We start from the raw sequence: 17,282 nt of genomic DNA, 5'->3' as shown, positions 1-17,282 counted from the left end.
GATAATTACACATCTATTTCAAAGTGAAGTATGATTGGGTGGATGAATTGGGATTTACTGGTGACTCAAAAAGCACAACAACCTTAAAAGTCCAGGCCTAACCGCCTGGGTCTCAGTTTCCATGTGATGTTTCCCCTCAATTCAAGCTAGCAAGTGTTGTGACGGTGAAAAAAAAGTCTGGATGGAGTGATATATCACACTCTTCCAGCTAGGTGCGGGCTGACTGCTCCATGCTGATGATGTTCAACTATGAATAATTACATGTTTATGCATGGATGATGCTACCTTCAGGGAACATGCCCAAAAGTGCAAAATATAATCTTCTCATACTATAGGGAGCTATAGTTAGTAGCAGGATCTGCTTAATCACCTTTTGCCCTGTTCACGTGACTTGTGGTTTGTCCCTCTGGGCCCTCATCCCGTTGGTATTTTGTGAATATAAGATTGTTCTTCACGGTCCTGTTTAAATATGTTTAAACTTTGCCTTGCAGTGTTTTATTCAGTGGGTATATGACAACACGCTCTTTTTCTTCCTATTTAAAAGGCTTTTCTCAATTTCCTCTTCAACTCATTCCACTAAAAAAAAAAAAATTCAATCTCTTATAATTCTTCCTCACTACATGTTCTAAACTCACTTTCATTCCACCCTCCTCCATCATTCTTAAACGGATCTCTGACTTGAAAATCACAATAAACCCAATTTGTTATAAATGTTCGTCTTTCATTAATCATCCACTTTATAACCTCCCCCCTCGCCCCTCCCCTCCAAATATCCCCCCTTGCTCCTCCCCTCATAAATTCTCCCCTTGCCCCTCCCCTCCTAAACTCCCTCCTCACTCTTCCCCTTCAAAACTCGCCCCCAACCCCTCCCCTTCAAATCTCACCCCCTACCATCCATCTCCAATTCTCCCCCCTATGCCCTCCTCCTCAAAGCTCCCTCCTCCCCACTTCCTCTCCCTTCTCTCTCATATCTCCACCTCCCCCAACCTTTTACTTTCCTCTGCCCCCCCCCCCCTCAAACAACTCCTCACTGTTCCTCATCCCATCACCATCAAACCTTTCATCCTCCTCATCCTTCCCTTTCTTGTAACTCTTCTGTAATCTCTGACACACTATTAACTGCTCTCCCTACCTCCCCCTCTCATCCTTCATCTGACCCTACCCCTCCCCTCCCCTGTCATGCACCCGATGCTCCCCCTCTCTCTTCATTGAAGGTATGGACCTCAAACATCTGGGGCCTTCGCTCAAACCTGACTGATCTTTCCAAACAGGTTGCTACTGACAATCCAGACTTGATCTGCTGAACAGAAACTTTCCTCCTTCAAGATGTCTCTGATTCCTTAATATCTCTTCCTGGTTACTCCCTCCTCCGGTATGATAGACCTGAGCCTCGTCTTGGTGGTGGGGTTGATATCTTTATCAAAAACTCTCTTCCTCACTCTCCGAGCACTGCCCTCTCTCCACCTCACCCACAGAAGTACCTCTGGCTACAGCTTCCTCTCTGCTCCCACCTTTTGTTCATATGTGTTCTGTACCATCCTCCAAACAGTGATGACTCCATTTACATTTCGCTGTCTGACAACATGGACCAACTTCTATCCACTCATCCCAACTCTCTCTTCCTCATATGTGGTGACTTCAACTGTCATCATGCCAGCTGGCTGGGTGTGGGTTCCTCTCTCACCAGTCATGGCACCTCAGCGAAGGACTTCTGTGACTCATTGGGACTGACACAATCTGTCAATTTCCCGACCCGGATCTCAGTCAATGAAGTATCTTCTCTTCGAGACTTGGTTATGACAAACCTCCCTGCAAATATCTGCTGCTCTTCTTCTGCTCCAATCGGTTTTTCTGATCATGTGCTTGTTAAAATGGACATCTCTCTGGCCATTCTCAGAGAGCCTCCTCAGCGTCAATGAGTCTGCCATTTCACTCAGGCCGACTGCATGGTCTTCAAGCAGCCATCATTCATCTGGACTGGTCTCCCATCTCTACTGCCTCTGACATCAATTCTTCCTGGGAATTCTTCAAAAGCAAACTGCTCTCTCTCATGCACAGATTTATCCCATCTCGTCTTCAGTTGTCTTACCCTTCCTCCCGTCCATGGTACACTGAATCTTTTGGTGAGACAGTTTCCCTGAAACAGCTTGCATTTGCCTCTTGGAAGGCAAATCCAACTGAAGGCAATCTCAGTTCCTTCCACCAAGCTCGGAACAAGTGTGTGTCTACCCTCAGGAGTGCCACGAAGCACTATCTCTCCACACTCAAGAATGAACTCTCAAACCTGTCTGCTTCCTCCAAATCCTGGTGTCATCTGGTCAAATCCGTTTCTGGTGTTTGTTCCCCCTCCATCCCCTCCCTTATCTCAAATGGCTACACAGTTGACACCGCACGTGACAAAGCCGAATGCCTCAACTCTGTGTTTGCCTCAAAATCTGGTGTCCCAAACCCATCTCTCTCTGTTCCCACCTTACCCAGTCGAACCCAACTGCTCCTGGACTCTGTGTATTTCTCTCCTGACAAGGTGGAGATGTTTTTGTCAAACCTCGACTCTGATTCTACAACTGGACCAGACGGCATCAGCACACGGGTCCTAAAATCCTGCTCTGCCGCTCTACCTCACCCTCTCTCTATTCTTTTCACCCTCTCTTTTGCTCAAGGTAAGCTGCCAGCATCTTGGAAATCAGCCAACATTACCGCTTTACACAAAAAGGTGCAAAAACAGATCCTTGCAACTACAGACCAATCAGCCTGCTCCCAATTATCAGCCAAGTCATGGAATCCGTCATTGCTTTGGATATCAAATCCTTCCTCTTCTCCAATGGCTTGATCTCCAATCATCAATTTGGATTCAGACCAGGTCATTCTACTCTGGACATGCTGCTTCTGCTGTCTCAACAATGGATGGAGGTCCTCAATGCCAAACAGGAAATCAGAGCTGTCTCCCTTGACATATCATGTGCCTTCGATATGGTCTGGCACCCAGCTCTGCTTACCAAACTCTCCTCCTATGGTATCCATGGAAATCTCCATGCATGGCTTGTGGACTTCCTCTCTGGTCATAGTCAACGTGTGGCCCTGAATGGATTTCTCTCATGTCCCCTTCCTGTTCAGGCTGGAGTTCCCCAAGGCAGTGTTCTGGGCTCTGTGCTTTTTCTGGTCTTCATCAATGATCTCTCCAACTCTCCAGAAAATCCTCTCTATCTCTTTGCTGATGACTCCACACTCTGCCGCTCCATTCCTCATCCCTCAGATCGGCAATCTGCAGCCTCCTCACTCTCTGCAGACCTGGACAAAATCACAGTCTGGTTAAACAAGTGGAACATGTCTTTCAATCCTGACAAATCTCACACACTTACTATGTCTATCCGAAAAGACCGACTGGACAACCCTCCCATCTACTTTCTCAACAATCCTCTCCAAGAAGTTCTGTCGCTCAAGCTTTTGGGTCTCACTATCTGCCATGATCTCTCCTGGGAAAACCACATTTCCAAGCTGGCCTCCAAAGCCAGTCACCGACTGGGCATCCTCCGTCGTGCGAAGTCCTTCCTTGGCACACCTGAGCTCCTCACCACATACAAAGCTTTCATCCGCAGCACAATGGAATACTGCACTCCCCTCTGGGCCGGTGCTCCTGCCTCACACCTAGCTCGGCTTCACGCTGTTGAAACCAAAGCGTTCAGAATCATTGGAATCTCCCGCGATGAAGCTAACTCCGAGGGCCTCTCACTTACTCACCGCAGGCAGGTTGGTAGTCTTTCTGTCTTCTACCGACTCCTCTCCGGCCTTGCTCCCCCAGCTCTCTCTGTACTCTGTCCCCCAAATATTCCTACAGGTCGCACAAGATCTGCCAGCAACCCTCTTATGGTTAAAATGCCAAAATCTAGGCTCTCTGCTCACCTTCACTCTTTCATTCCTCTTTTCTCCCGCCTCTGGAACAAATTCCCCCACTCCCTTCAGTCCAACTCCTCCCTCCAGGTCTTTAAAACAGCTGTTCACCACCATCTCTTATCTTCCCCCATCCAAAACCTTGATCATTTCTACCCCCGCTAATTCACCCCAGATCCACTTTTTTTGAAATTCCATCTTCTTTCCTGGAAGTCCTTGCAGTGTCCACATGTTTTATGCCTCTCCCACCTCCCCCCAAGCCCTCTCCCTCCCACAGATCTCTCGATGTCCCTGCTCTCAAATGTTGTGTTTGTGTCCTTCCCCCTCTCTCCCCATCTTGTCTACCGCTCCCCTTATTATATGGTTTATGTGTCGGTTGACTTTTTGTGTGATTAATGTTGGCTCTTTCACGAGCCTCGATCTTGTATACAAAAAAAAAATCAGTCGACACAAAGCCTGAAGAGCTTTTGGTTTTTAATGTTACTCCATCGATCTGTCTCTCACCTACCAATGTCTTTGTTCTACATGTTATTAAACAAGTACAGTGGAGCCTCGATTAACCCTTTGGAGTCTTCAAGCCGATTCTATCGGCTTCACGCATGCGCCGAAATGTCTACGAGCTGAATTAATCGGCTCTAACCGCATTGAAATTTACCGCGCAATTACAAGTGAATAGTAGACTCCAGAGGGTTAAACGGACCTCGATCTAATGGATTTCGGATTTAACGGACAACATTTTCAGTGCTGATCACATTCAATTTGAATGATCGCATACAGCTATATAGGTAATCTTTGAACACGCGTTTCTCAGTCGGCCCATTGTCGGATTTTTAAAGCCAATTCTGTCGCACTTAATGACAAGTCCTATACCTGATTGAATGACCACGTACAGGTTTTTTATGAACAAATGGTTTATTACGACAGAGAGAGCGGGAGGGCGGGGACTTGTTAACTGAATACACCTCTGACATTCTTGAGGCCCGAGCCTAGATCTACTGTAATCTATATACCCCACAATGGAAAAATAACATAACCCTTCCTGCCGCTCCTGTTCAGTGTGGGTGCATTCGTTGCCTGAAACCAGACCCAGCTGTTTTTCACACTTGTAATTGATATTGAACCCAACCATGAAGACCTTCAGAGATGAATTGTATAATACCTTTAATAGCAAGGATGATGGAGTTGATAGGACAGAGGAAGCAAAAAATATATATATTGTGTCACAGCTTGTGATCACAGTGTTGTCATTCTTGTTATAACATACATCTACTGTATAACTGTTTAATAATGTCCATTATGCATAGTGGGGTGTTGATTACCATTAGAAAACAACCATTCGATTCAACGGACTTTCAGCATTAACGGACACCCCTTCCCCCCCATTGAATGAATGATCGTTTTAAGGCCATTTTCCCCGTTAGAGCGGGGGTTAGTCTTGCGGGCCCCATGACAATCATGGTTCCCTGTTTGAGGCAATGTTGTTTTGGCCGGATGCCCTTCCTGACGCCAACCCTTGGTCACGCTCTTACGATGCGCAGGGATACAGTGTACCTATTCTAAACCGGGGTACACACCGGGATCATTCATCCCAGCAAGCTGGTACTCAATTTGCCGACCTCGGAAGGATAACAGGCTGAGTCAACCCCCCTGGCGTTAATTCAGCGATCGACCGGGATTTGAACCCAGGATCCTAGGATCCTAAGCCGGCACCCTAACCGCTAAGCCAACACCAGGGAAATGCAGGCCATTAAATTGCGGTTCTACTGTACAAACCCCACCATCTTGTGTTGGCTACTTTAAAATAATATACGATATAATTTGACCTGTCAATTTCAATTCAAAATAGTACACAAAAATAGGGGTCCTAAGAGTAGAATGTGACAGAAACTGGACTTACAAGTTGGTAGAGCCGACGTTTCAGCTAGAATCCACTCGCTTTGGTCACTGCAGATGTTGAAGTGAAGAAAAAGCTTGGAAATCGCCACGTGACCTCAACCGTTGGAAGGGTTTGTGTGTTTGTGTTTGTTTATGTACACACATCCACCCTCGTCTTTCATGGTTCTCCATAGAAAGGTTTTTACTGTGTTTGTGAACCTTTTTTTTGCAAAAATGTATACCTCACTGGTGGCTACAAACATCTATTTCCTTGTATGCAGGTTGCGTCTTGCAATTGCACTCAAGGCTACACTGGCTCAAACTGCAGTGAAGACATCGACTCGTGTGCAAGCAACCCATGCTTTCCTGGAGTCAACTGTACAGACTTTAAAGCTCCCTTATTGGGCTTCAACTGCAGCTCGTGCCCACCCGGGCTTGTTGGGAATGGCACCAAGTGCTTTGGTAAGATTTGCTGGTACAAGTTAAACAATCCGCTGTTATGCACACTTGGAAAAAAATATGTACAATATCGCGTGTAGTTGTCATGTTTCTTCTGTGGGAATGTTTCAGCACAACCAACATGCCAGTGGATACATTCTCCGGTTTAAATAATGCAATCGTTAATTATCTTGCTTAAAACAAACTGAAATTGCTCAAAAAATGAATTACTCTGCACACTTTTGCCACAAATTGTCCTCTTGCTTTAACAATCAAACAACTGGAAGGAATAATTATTCACTGCCACTCAGTGGTGGAGAATTATTACCGTATTGTATTACATTGGCGAGATTAACAAATAAGCCATCCAAAGACAGATTTGCTCTTTGGGACACTATTTGGGACAAAAACCTCCACTTTCCACTGTTGAAGCTAATTTTGATGCTTCAAAATTAAAGGTATCCAATGTCCAAGCAATTCATTCAATTCTTCAGATTTATTATTTGAGACAGATCATACTCAAGGATATCATGGAAATACGTTCATATAACAGCATACACTTACTTCAGAGATACAACGGAAAGCACCTAGTACACACGTCTTCAACAGATCTGTACCCAAGCAATTCAACACTTGGATTATATAGGATTCATAGCCAGACTGAATCATGTGATGTCTGTTCAATGACGCCCCTACTGTGTCTGGTTAATGTTTCCCTGTAAGCCAGGAAAGACAAGCAAGAAGATAAGACTATGGCTTGGTGATCAAGGAATTTTGCCTGCATCTGGGAATTGCATTAGTTCACTTTTTAAAGACGTAGTATTCCCCTGCAAATCTTGTTCTCCTTTTACTCCATTATTAGTTCACTGGGTTTTCGAAACCCAGTCTATAATATACAATGCATTCATGATGATCAATATATAACAAGAGACTTATAATAAGTGTTCTGATGAGGTGAACAATTAATCTGGAAGATGTCATTATGTTTTAAGTATTAATTTGGGAATCCGCAGGAGATAACACTGCACATTAAAACAGAGAGTCATCTTGTTAAGTGGAGGTTCCCTTCCACACCACCATAGAAAACTATCATATCAAAGGTTACCCAACGATCTGATAAAGATTATATTATCAATATTACTATAATTCACCAAATGTCCGTCCGTCCGTCCGTCCGTTCGAAGGTACCGCAAAAACGGTTGAACCGATCGCAACAATATTTTGGGTGGGTAATCCTGGGACCCCATGGAGTAAAATAGGCTCTATTGTTTTTCCATTTTTTCCAATTTTCCAGTTTTTCCAAACACGATGGAATAATATTTACCGATATGAACAGTGATTTGGCTTTTATTGAAATTCTACAAATACTGTTTAGATTTTGATGAGAATTATCAACCTGCCGCGAATGTGGAAGTGGACAGATGACGGCACTGCGTGGGTTTGATAATATCCAAATACAACCGTCATTCAATCGTAATGTTAAATCGTTCAACGTTAATCCTGTTAATCGTTTTGTTAAAGTATCAATTGATGATTGGAATTTAGTGAATACAATTACGATTTTGAATTCGTAATTGTATTCACCCAACCGTACGGAACTTCACATCAGGATTTAAATATTTGTTTATGTCACAAATGTTGTTAAAGGTTTATTATATTAATGTATATTTGTGATTGGAGTTATGCTGTTTGGAATGAAAAAAGAGATATCGAGTTCAAGTGAATGACGAAATTCCGTGATGGTTTCTACTTTCTAAACGATAAATTCGCAGATCACCATATACAGATTTGCCATTGACTGGGTATGGAACAAACGTACCCGTTTGTTTGCAAACTGGTATGTTTTTCATGGAAGTCCTTCACGAACTTGCTGTCCATGTCTGACGTGCGACTGAAGGTGCGACAGGAATGTGGAATTTATTGGTTTCATGCTTTAGCATTCACCGTTTCTGCATTGTCTGTTTGCTTCTGGCCTCCCACCCGTGCATAGCACGGGTACCTCACTAGTGATTATAATAAGCCAAATAACCCTTGCTATAATTTATGTTCCTGGTCCGGCTATGATCTTGTTATCTATTTTCTTTGAAACACACTGTACGGTGCTTTTGTAACTTTGTTCTCTGTGTCATGGCTTCCAAGAAAATACCTGGTACACGGCTTCCAAGGAAACGGTCCATAAGTCTGCAAAGCTTTCTGATTCCAATGAGGTTCGGGTTATGGAATAGCCATGTTTATGCCGTGCAATATGTGAAGCAAATCACAAAGAAAGGTAAAATAAAATAAACAAATTGTTATGATCCTGCAGATGATGATGATTGCAAGAACAACCCATGTGAGCAGAATTGCATCGACATTTATGGTGGTTACAACTGCAGCTGCAATTCTGGCTACAATGTTTCAGCGTCTGACTCCAACAAATGTGAAGGTAGGCAATTGCTTTTATGAATGGAGGAGATGGTACATTGCAGTTTTAAAATATATGGTAAGTTGAATGGAATGGTGCACAATATTTTTCATGTGAATGCTGGTTTGACAGTTTTAATGTGTGTCACAGGAGAAGGGATTTCATTCAGTTCAAATTTCACCTGGACATTTGTTTATACTCATCACTAACCTTGTCTGTATAATTACAAAAACGGTGACTGTTCCACTCTCTTTATCTCACTTGTAGCCAGGTTGATGTTGAGAACGTCAATTAAAGCAGGAAACAATTCATGGGTATTAATCTGCCTTTCTAACCAAAAGTGTAGAGTTCCTGGTTTTGAACCATCATCATGTGTGATGTTGTGTTCCACACAAGAGACAATATTTTTTGGCTGCCATATAGCAAAGTGCCAAATACAATGTTTATCATTGGAGAGAGCTCTATTCTTAAAGTTTTGATCCTCTTATTTCTCGATAATATATTTGTACAAAAATATCTGATTTTTTTGCCTCAATATGTGTCTGGCTGCTGCTCCAGTATGAATACCACCCATTGTTTGTGATCGTAACAATTGTGCAGGGGGCGAGAGTTATTCTCATAAACTTGGGTTGTTGTGCTTGCATTCGCATCTATTATCCTGGGTAAAGATGTGGGTTTCCCAGTTCAATTTCCTTCGGGTGCATGCATTTGTCGTTACGTACTATTACAAACCTTACATCAGTGTAAGAAATCTCTATATTTTCCGAATACCTTCATAATTTTTGGTTGTCTTGTATTCTTTTTCTTTGCTTTAGTTTCTTCATGCTTCATGAGCACAATATTTTGACATGTTTAATACATGCATGGATCGTGTAAATGTAACATCCTTTTTTGGAACTCAAGCAATCTTGCTTCAACACGCTTTACTAATTGAGGCATCACATGATCGTTCCAGCATGTCGTGTCCGGTTTACGTTTGCTCCCTTTACACTCAAACTTCTTGTCTTGTGGTCACTGAAAAATCAAGAATGGGCACAAGCTTTTTCATTAACAAGACGGGACATTGACTCAATGGCAGAGCCTCAATGCGGCATATAGATTATATTTTAATTGGAAGTGAACAATGTAAATGAAAGTAGATCTGCATGTGCACTCACATATTGACTGTCATAAAGACCTATTTCAATATCCTCTCCTGACCCTTGGTAATGGACGAGGCTAAATGAGCTCCTCAGATGCAAAAGCCTCAAAGTGAACGTTGAATCCAGAAAGAATGATTCTCCAGCACAGGTTAATCTTGTGATTCAGAACAAACCAGTAATTTCTGCTGATTCAAAGTCGGTGAATAATGAGTCAAACTGATGTACATATGAAATAATGTGATAGAACAACATACTGACAATTGTCTCTGGAGTAACATTGTAAAACTGTGCAATTATACCACCTTAATGTAAACCTAAAACATCCAAATTAAACAACTAATATGTTGGTTTAAAAACAAAGATTAATCATTGAAATCAGGGGTAAAAATAGTGCAGTGAGATCGTGATCCGGATTTGCAGAATTACTGCTATCATCTCCTCGAAAGTTCTTCAGCTTCTGTGGACAACAACATTTAATTTACTGCATGTTCTTCAAGTCTAAAATATATATGACTGCTTTATAAACTTTGTTTTCTTTTTCCAACAGATATTAATGAATGTGACAATTCAACTGTGTGTGTGAAAAATGCCGATTGCTTGAACCTGCATGGAACCTACAACTGCACCTGCCGGGAAGGATTTGTCGGAAACGGTGATATTTCCTGCCAAGGTGTGTTGGTTTGATTCCTGTGCTGAATTATTTTAACTCGATCTTGATCAGATTAATTTTAATAGTAATCTGTTACTCCCAGTTGGGAGCTTTTGTGATGCCTCTGTAGGAGCTGTGCTCCCACGTCAATCGGAAGAATGGACGCGACAAAAAGCTGGAATTCGTCCGAGTTTCTTTATTGTCACAAAACAACTCGGGTACTCTGAAAAGCCCGTTTATCGGGCAGCAATATATATACACATTATCCCGGAGCGTTTGCCCGGGAAAGGCGAGAGGGGGCGTGGCCGGGCGTCCTGGCCGCGGCCTGGCAAGTCGAGAGCGGGCATGGCCGGGCGTGCCCGGGCATGCCCGGGCGTCCCGGCCGAGGCCTGGCAAGTTGAGAGCGGGCCTGCCCAGGCATCCTGGACGAGCCCGGCATGGTGATCGCTCCGCGTCCTTGGTAGGTGCAAGGCGATTGTGTAAACCCAGCGGTAGCCGCTACACACGTCCCCCCAGAATCGACTTGCACCGGCAGGGTCAATTTAAGGGGGGTCCTGATGACCTGGCCGAAGCGACCCCTGGCAGGTCGTGGGGGGGGGGGGTCCGGTGTGGTGGTGGGCGGTCGAGTGGGGGGCACCGTGGACGGGGGGCGGCCTCGCCATGGCAGAAGGGCCAACCGTGGCAGTTGGTCGATGTCCACGTGCGCCGGCTTGAGGCGGTCCACCGTAATCCGGTCCGACCTGCCGCCGATGTCGATGACGAACGACTTGTCGTCCCGTCGCAGGACCCGGAAGGGCCCGTCATACGGCGGCCGGAGTGGCCCCCGATGTGCGTCATGGCGCACAAAAACGTACTCCGCTGTGCGAAGCGCTGGGGGGACGTAGGACTGGTGGTCACCGTGGTGGGACGTTGGCACGGGGGCAAACCGTCGGGCGGCCTCTTGGAGGTCCGAGCGCTGGTGAGCTGCGGACCAGGGACTGGTAGCGTCGGGCACAAATTCGCCCGGGACGCGTAGCGCCTGGCCGTAGACAAGCTCGGCGGTGGATGCCCAGAGGTCCTCCTTGGGGGCCGTGCAGAGGCCCAAAAGGACCCACGGCAGCCGGTCGGCCCAACCACTGTCCTGAAGGCCGGCCATGAGCGCGGCCTTCATGGAGCGGTGGAATCGCTCGCACAACCCGTTGGCTTGGGGGTGGTAGGCCGTAGTACGGTGTAGCTTGACCCCCAGGTTGCGGGCGACCGCGCCCCACAGCTCGGAGGTGAACTGCGGTCCGCGGTCCGACGAGATGTCCGCCGGTGCGCCGAAGCGGGCGACCCAGGTGGCGATGAAAGCCTGCACCACGTCGGCGGTGGTGGTGGAGACGAGGGGAACGGCCTCCGGCCACCTGGTGGTCCTGTCCACCATGGTGAGCAGGTGTGTGAAACCCCGTGATGAGGGGAGGGGGCGCCACCAGGTCCACGTTGACGTGGTCGAAACGTCGTTCGGGCACGGTGAAAGGTGCCAGCGGGGCCTGGGTGTGTCGGTGGACCTTGGCCTGTTGGCAGGCTGTGCAGGTGCTGGTCCAATCGCGGACGTTCCGTCGAAGGCCGTGCCAGACAAATCGCGCCGACACCAGCTTCTGGGAAGCTTTCCGGCCCGGGTGGGAAAGGCCGTGGAGGGAGGCGAAGATGCAGCGTTGCCAGGTAGCGAGCACGATGGGGCGAGGCTGGCCTTGGGAGACGTCGCAGAGCAGGACAGTGTCCGCGAAGGGGATGTCGGCCAGGCGGAGGCCCGTGTCCGCCACCCGGAGGGATTGCACCGTGGTGTCGGTGGTTTGGTCCGCCGCCATAAGCGCGAAGTCCACGCCGAGGTGGACCGCGTTCGCGCTGGCCCGAGAAAGACAGTCGGCCACGGCGTTGTCTTTGCCGGCGACGTGCCGGATGTCTGTGGTAAACTCCGACACGGCGGAGAGGTGGCGCTGTTGGCGGGCCGACCACGGCTCCGTGACCTTGGCCATTGCGTAAACCAACGGCTTGTGGTCGACGAACGCCGTGAAGGGTCGGCCCTCCAGGAGGTGGCGGAAATGGCGAACGGCCAGGTGTAGACCGAGGAGCTCACGGTCAAACGTGCTATATTTGAGCTCGTTCGGCCGGAGCTGCCGGCTGAAAAAAGTGAGTGGCTGCCAAAGCCCCTTCACCCATTGCTCATGTACGGTGCCCACCGCGTAGTCGGAGGCATCCGTGGTGAGGGCGATGGGAGCGTTGAGCACCGGGTGAGCGAGCAGTGTTGCGTCGGCGAGGGCCCGCTTTGAGCTTTTGAAGGCCGCGTCCATTGCTGCGGACCAGACGATGTCGTGCTTGGCCGGCTTGCCCCGGAGGGCTTCGTAGAGGGGCTGCATGAGTTGAGCAGCACGGGGCACGAAGCGGTGATAGAAATTCACCATTCCCAGGAATTCCTGCAGGGCCTTTATGGAGCGGGGACGCGGAAACGGGGTGATGGCCTCGACCTTGGTTGGCAGCGGCACGGCCCCGTTCTTGGTGATGTGGTGGCCCAAAAAATCAACGGCCGTCGTGCCGAAGTGGCATTTGGCCGGGTTGACGATGAGGCCGTGCTCGCTGAGGCGCCCGAACAGTGTTCGGAGGTGGAGGAGGTGCTCGGCCCGGGACGTGCTGGCGACGAGGATGTCGTCCAGGTAAACGAAGAGGAACGGCAGGTCACGCAGCACGCCGTCCATCAAGCGTTGGAACGCCTGAGCCGCGTTCTTGAGGCCAAACGGCATCCGCAGGAATTTCGAATAAGCCGAACGGCGTGATGACGGCCGTTTTAGGGACGTCGGCCGCCCTGACAGGTACCTGGTGATATCCCTGTATTAGATCGATTTTTGAAAAAATGACCCATCCTGCCAGACGGGCGGAGAAGTCTTGGATGTGCGGGATCGGATACCTGTCGGGGGTGGTGGCGTCGTTAAGGCGGCGGTAGTCGCCACATGGGCGCCAGCCGCCCCCTGGTTTTGGGACGATGTGTAGTGGCGAAGCCCACGCGCTATCGGAGCGCCGCACGATGCCGAGGTGTTCCAAAGCGTCGAACTCGGCTTTGGCCATGGCGAGCTTGGCTGGGTCGAGGCGGCGGGCTCTGGCGTAGACCGGTGGGCCCGTGGTTGGTATGTGGTGCTCGATCCCATGTCGTACTGCGACGGCCGAAAACGTCGGCCGCGTGAGGGCCGGGAACTCCGTGAGCAGGCGAGCAAACTCGTTCGCCACCGGGAGGGCGCATGCCAGCTCGGTCGGAGCGGAGCTGCTCAACCTGCATACCAGGGAGCTGAAGGTCTCAGCGTTGATGAGGCGACGCCGTTGGACGTCCACCAGCAGTCCGTGTGCGCAGAGGAAGTCGGCGCCTAGCAGAGCCATGGGCACGCTTGCGGTTACAAAAGTCCAATTAAAGCGTTGGCCGCCGAAGCAGAGGGTGACGTTGCACGGGCCGAAGGTGCGGATGGCCGATCCGTTGGCCGCAACCAAGGAGGGGCCGCAAACCGCGGACTGCCTGTCCTGATCGGAGGCTGGTATGACGCTCAGTTGGGCGCCCGTGTCGCACAGGAAGCGCCGTCCGGACGCTTTGTCCATGATGAAAAGTAAGTTGCCCGTGTGGCCGGCGCTCATGGCTGGCAATGAACGCCGGCCCGGCCGTTTCCCGGCTTGCCGAAGGTGCACGGGGGTCGGCATGTCCAGGCCTTCTGTCCGAACCTGGCATGACAGTGACACCACGCTTGGTCAGGTAGAGGCCCCGGTCGTCGTGCTGGAGGTGGTCGGCTCGGCGTAGCGGCCGCCAATTGCGTCGGCAGTTCGGTCGTCGACCGTGCCGGGTGCTCGGGCGCCATGGGCGTTGCGTTGGACGGCGGTGGGCCCCAGGTCGCTGCTGCAATGCGTTGGCCTGCCGCGGAGATCTTGTCGGCTTCCCTGGTGAGGGCGCGGGGATCCGTGATCGTCGTGCTTGCCAGGGCGAGGCGTACCGGGCTAGGCAGCTGACGGAGGAACAGCTCCCGGAAAAGGCATGCCGGAGAGTGCTCGCCGAGCAGCGAAAGCATGTAGTCCATTCGCTCGGACGGGCGCGTGTCGCCGAGCTCGGGCAGGTCGAGCAGGCGCCGTGCGCGTTCCGCCGATGAGAGGGTGAAAGCGTCGAGGAGGAGCTTTTTAATCGCGCCGTATTTGTCAGCGGCTGGCGGTCTCTCGAGGAGGCTCAGGGCGCGGGCCGCGGTGGCTGAACCGAGCGCTGCTACCACATGGTGGAAGCGGGTGTCGTCGGCCGTGATGCCTCGCAGGGCGAACAGGGAGTCCGCCTGGGCGAACCAAACCGCCGCGTGAGCCTCCCAGAAGGTAGGCAGTTTGAGGGCAACTGCCGTGTCCATGTCGGTAGGTCACCAATGTAGGAGCTGTGCTCCCACGTCAATCGGAAGAATGGACGCGACAAAAAGCTGGAATTCGTCCGAGTTTCTTTATTGTCACAAAACAACTCGGGTACTCTGAAAAGCCCATTTATCTGGCAGCAATATATATACACATTATCCCGGAGCGTTTGCCCGGGAAAGGCGAGAGGGGGCATGCCCGGGCGTCCTGGCTGAGGCCTGACAAGTTGAGAGCGGGCCTGCCCGGGCGTCCTGGACGAGCCCGGCATGGTGATCGCTCCGCGTCCTTGGTAGGTGCATGGCGATTGTGTAAACCCAGCGGTAGCCGCTACACCTCCACTGTTTACCCCGAATAACTTGCCCCATGAAAAGACTGCTACACACATTGAAACAATTAATAAATTATTATACAAGAGAGATTTAATAATTTCTCTCAATAATCATTTTATATCCAAATAGATTTTATGGGACAGATGGTATTGTCTGAGATGGTTTTGTATTGTTTAATCATTGCATTCTGTCTGAAGACATTTCTTCATGTTTTGTTTTTTATTATTTAATTTTGGAGAATGTGATGATATGAGTTTAATACTTTTGTTCTAAATTTCTTCTGTATCAGATATTGATGAATGTACAACTCAAAAGGTCTGTGGAAATCACTCAACATGCCTGAACGTGATCGGTTCTTATAATTGCTCATGTGAGAGAGGCTACGAAGGAGATCCCTGCATGGGTGAGTTTTTCTCTAATACAAATCCATATGGTCAGATTTATATAAAATAAACAAAATCCCTGTCATAAATAGAATTGCCCCGGCACATTTAACGATTGGCTTTTGAAATGATATTGTTTTGTGGAAAGAAGGTCTGGGGGATGCATAGCTCATTGTGCTGAGAATAGTATGAACCATGTATCGAGTAGGTTAGGTTTACTCATGTATCATGGATTTGTCAGCAATAAGTTGCATGGTAAAATGTGCACTGAGAAAGCGAGGACTGTAAACCGAGCAGAATAGGATAAGGTTCTGTTGTGTAAAACTTCATGTACAGGTGAGGCCAGGTGGAGGACTTGGGCACTAAGAAAGCACTGCACACTGATAAAATACATTTAACATGGGCCGTTTAACCATTAACTGCAGACCACAGTATTAAATAAACTGCAGTGCCCTGAAGAGGACTGAACACTCAAGAAATGGCCGCCCTGCAAGACGAGATGGCCCGGAAGATGGCACCACCCATAACCCAAAAAAAAATGGACGGATTTGGACTAAACTTGGTGGACGGGATGGATGTGTGACAGAAAATGATTGATTCAAATTTGGTGAAGATTCGAACCCGGATCCGGATCAGAGAATTTTTAAGTGGTTTTTCTACATTGTGAGGTCGGGCCAAAAACAAATATATAGCACGATATCTCAAAACGTTATGGAAGGATTGGAACGAAACTTGGTGGACAGGTTGGGTATGTGACAAGGAAGAATTGATTCCAGTTTAGTGAAGATCCGAATCGGAGAGTTTTTTTTAAGCGATTCTTCACCATTGAGAGATTGGGCCAAAACGACATATCGCATGACATTTTGACATTTAAAAAAGTTGTGGACGAGTTCTGTCAAACCTTGGTGGATGATTTGGGTAGGTGACAAGAACCAGATGATTAGATTTTGTGTAAGGTACAGATGCAGATCCGGCCTGTCATTGGAATACCACATGTAAACTGTTCAGCCCTGTTTTGGTTGTATTCATTGGGGGATAAATTAATATGCATCAAAGGAGGTAGTTTTAATGCTGTACAGGAATTTATTGAGTACTCATTTGCAATGCTTTGTGCAGTTTTGGTTACCACATCTCAGGAAGGACATAGTTGCCAAAGATGGGGTTCAGCATATGGCTGCTAGATTGATTCTGCATTGAGTTAGATTCAGCTATGAGAAGCTGATGAAGGAGACAAGACTTTATACATCAGAAAGGAAGTGGTTATGAGGGGATATGATGGAAATGTTTTGAGATAATGAAGGGTATCAACAAAATAAGTGCAGAATAATTATTCAGCAAAATAGACAGTGATAGGACCTGGGAGTAAGGAAGAGGAGAGTTAAGACAGTGTTAAGGCCAGGGTTTTCACTCAGAGAGTGGTTAATGCATGGTCTGTCTGGAAAGGTAATCACAGCAGAAACAGTAGAAAGGTTCAAATTGGACTTAGGTACCTCAATGCATTGCAGATAGAGGTATTGTAAGCCAGGAGACATTGTATTGTATTGTATATTGCCAGGATTTGAAAGTAGATTTTGTATCATGGATCTGGTGATTGTGTTCATCTGTACTGAGTCTGATGTCCGTGAGAGGGTCTCAATAATGGAGAGTGTGTCTGGTCATTGTTGTATATTCTTTACCCAAAAACTACCGTCCCCCACACCTCCAAAAGAGCAACAAAAAAAAAACACAAAATACATTTTCCCCATTTTTTCACACCGTTGTGATATCCGTGAGCCCTGCCCCACTTTTCTTATCCCC

General features: G+C 48.1%; 1 protein-coding gene across 1 annotated transcript in view; it reads left to right on the top strand.

The window, feature by feature from the left end:
• LOC137425815 (uncharacterized) overlaps positions 1-17,282 on the top strand; it is a 1,363,480-nt gene that overhangs the window by 156,096 nt on the left and 1,190,102 nt on the right. Inside the window, exons 64-67 of the mRNA XM_078775194.1 lie at positions 6,045-6,225; positions 8,507-8,626; positions 10,295-10,417; positions 15,392-15,505. Coding sequence (XP_078631320.1) covers positions 6,045-6,225; positions 8,507-8,626; positions 10,295-10,417; positions 15,392-15,505 — 538 coding nt within the window. The remainder of the gene's footprint in view (positions 1-6,044; positions 6,226-8,506; positions 8,627-10,294; positions 10,418-15,391; positions 15,506-17,282) is intronic.

This window comes from Myxine glutinosa, chromosome 4 (assembly GCF_964187855.1).
Source record: "Myxine glutinosa chromosome 4, kmMyxGlut1.1, whole genome shotgun sequence".
Taxonomy (NCBI): domain Eukaryota; kingdom Metazoa; phylum Chordata; class Myxini; order Myxiniformes; family Myxinidae; genus Myxine; species Myxine glutinosa.
This window is presented reverse-complemented; position numbering and strand designations above follow the sequence as displayed.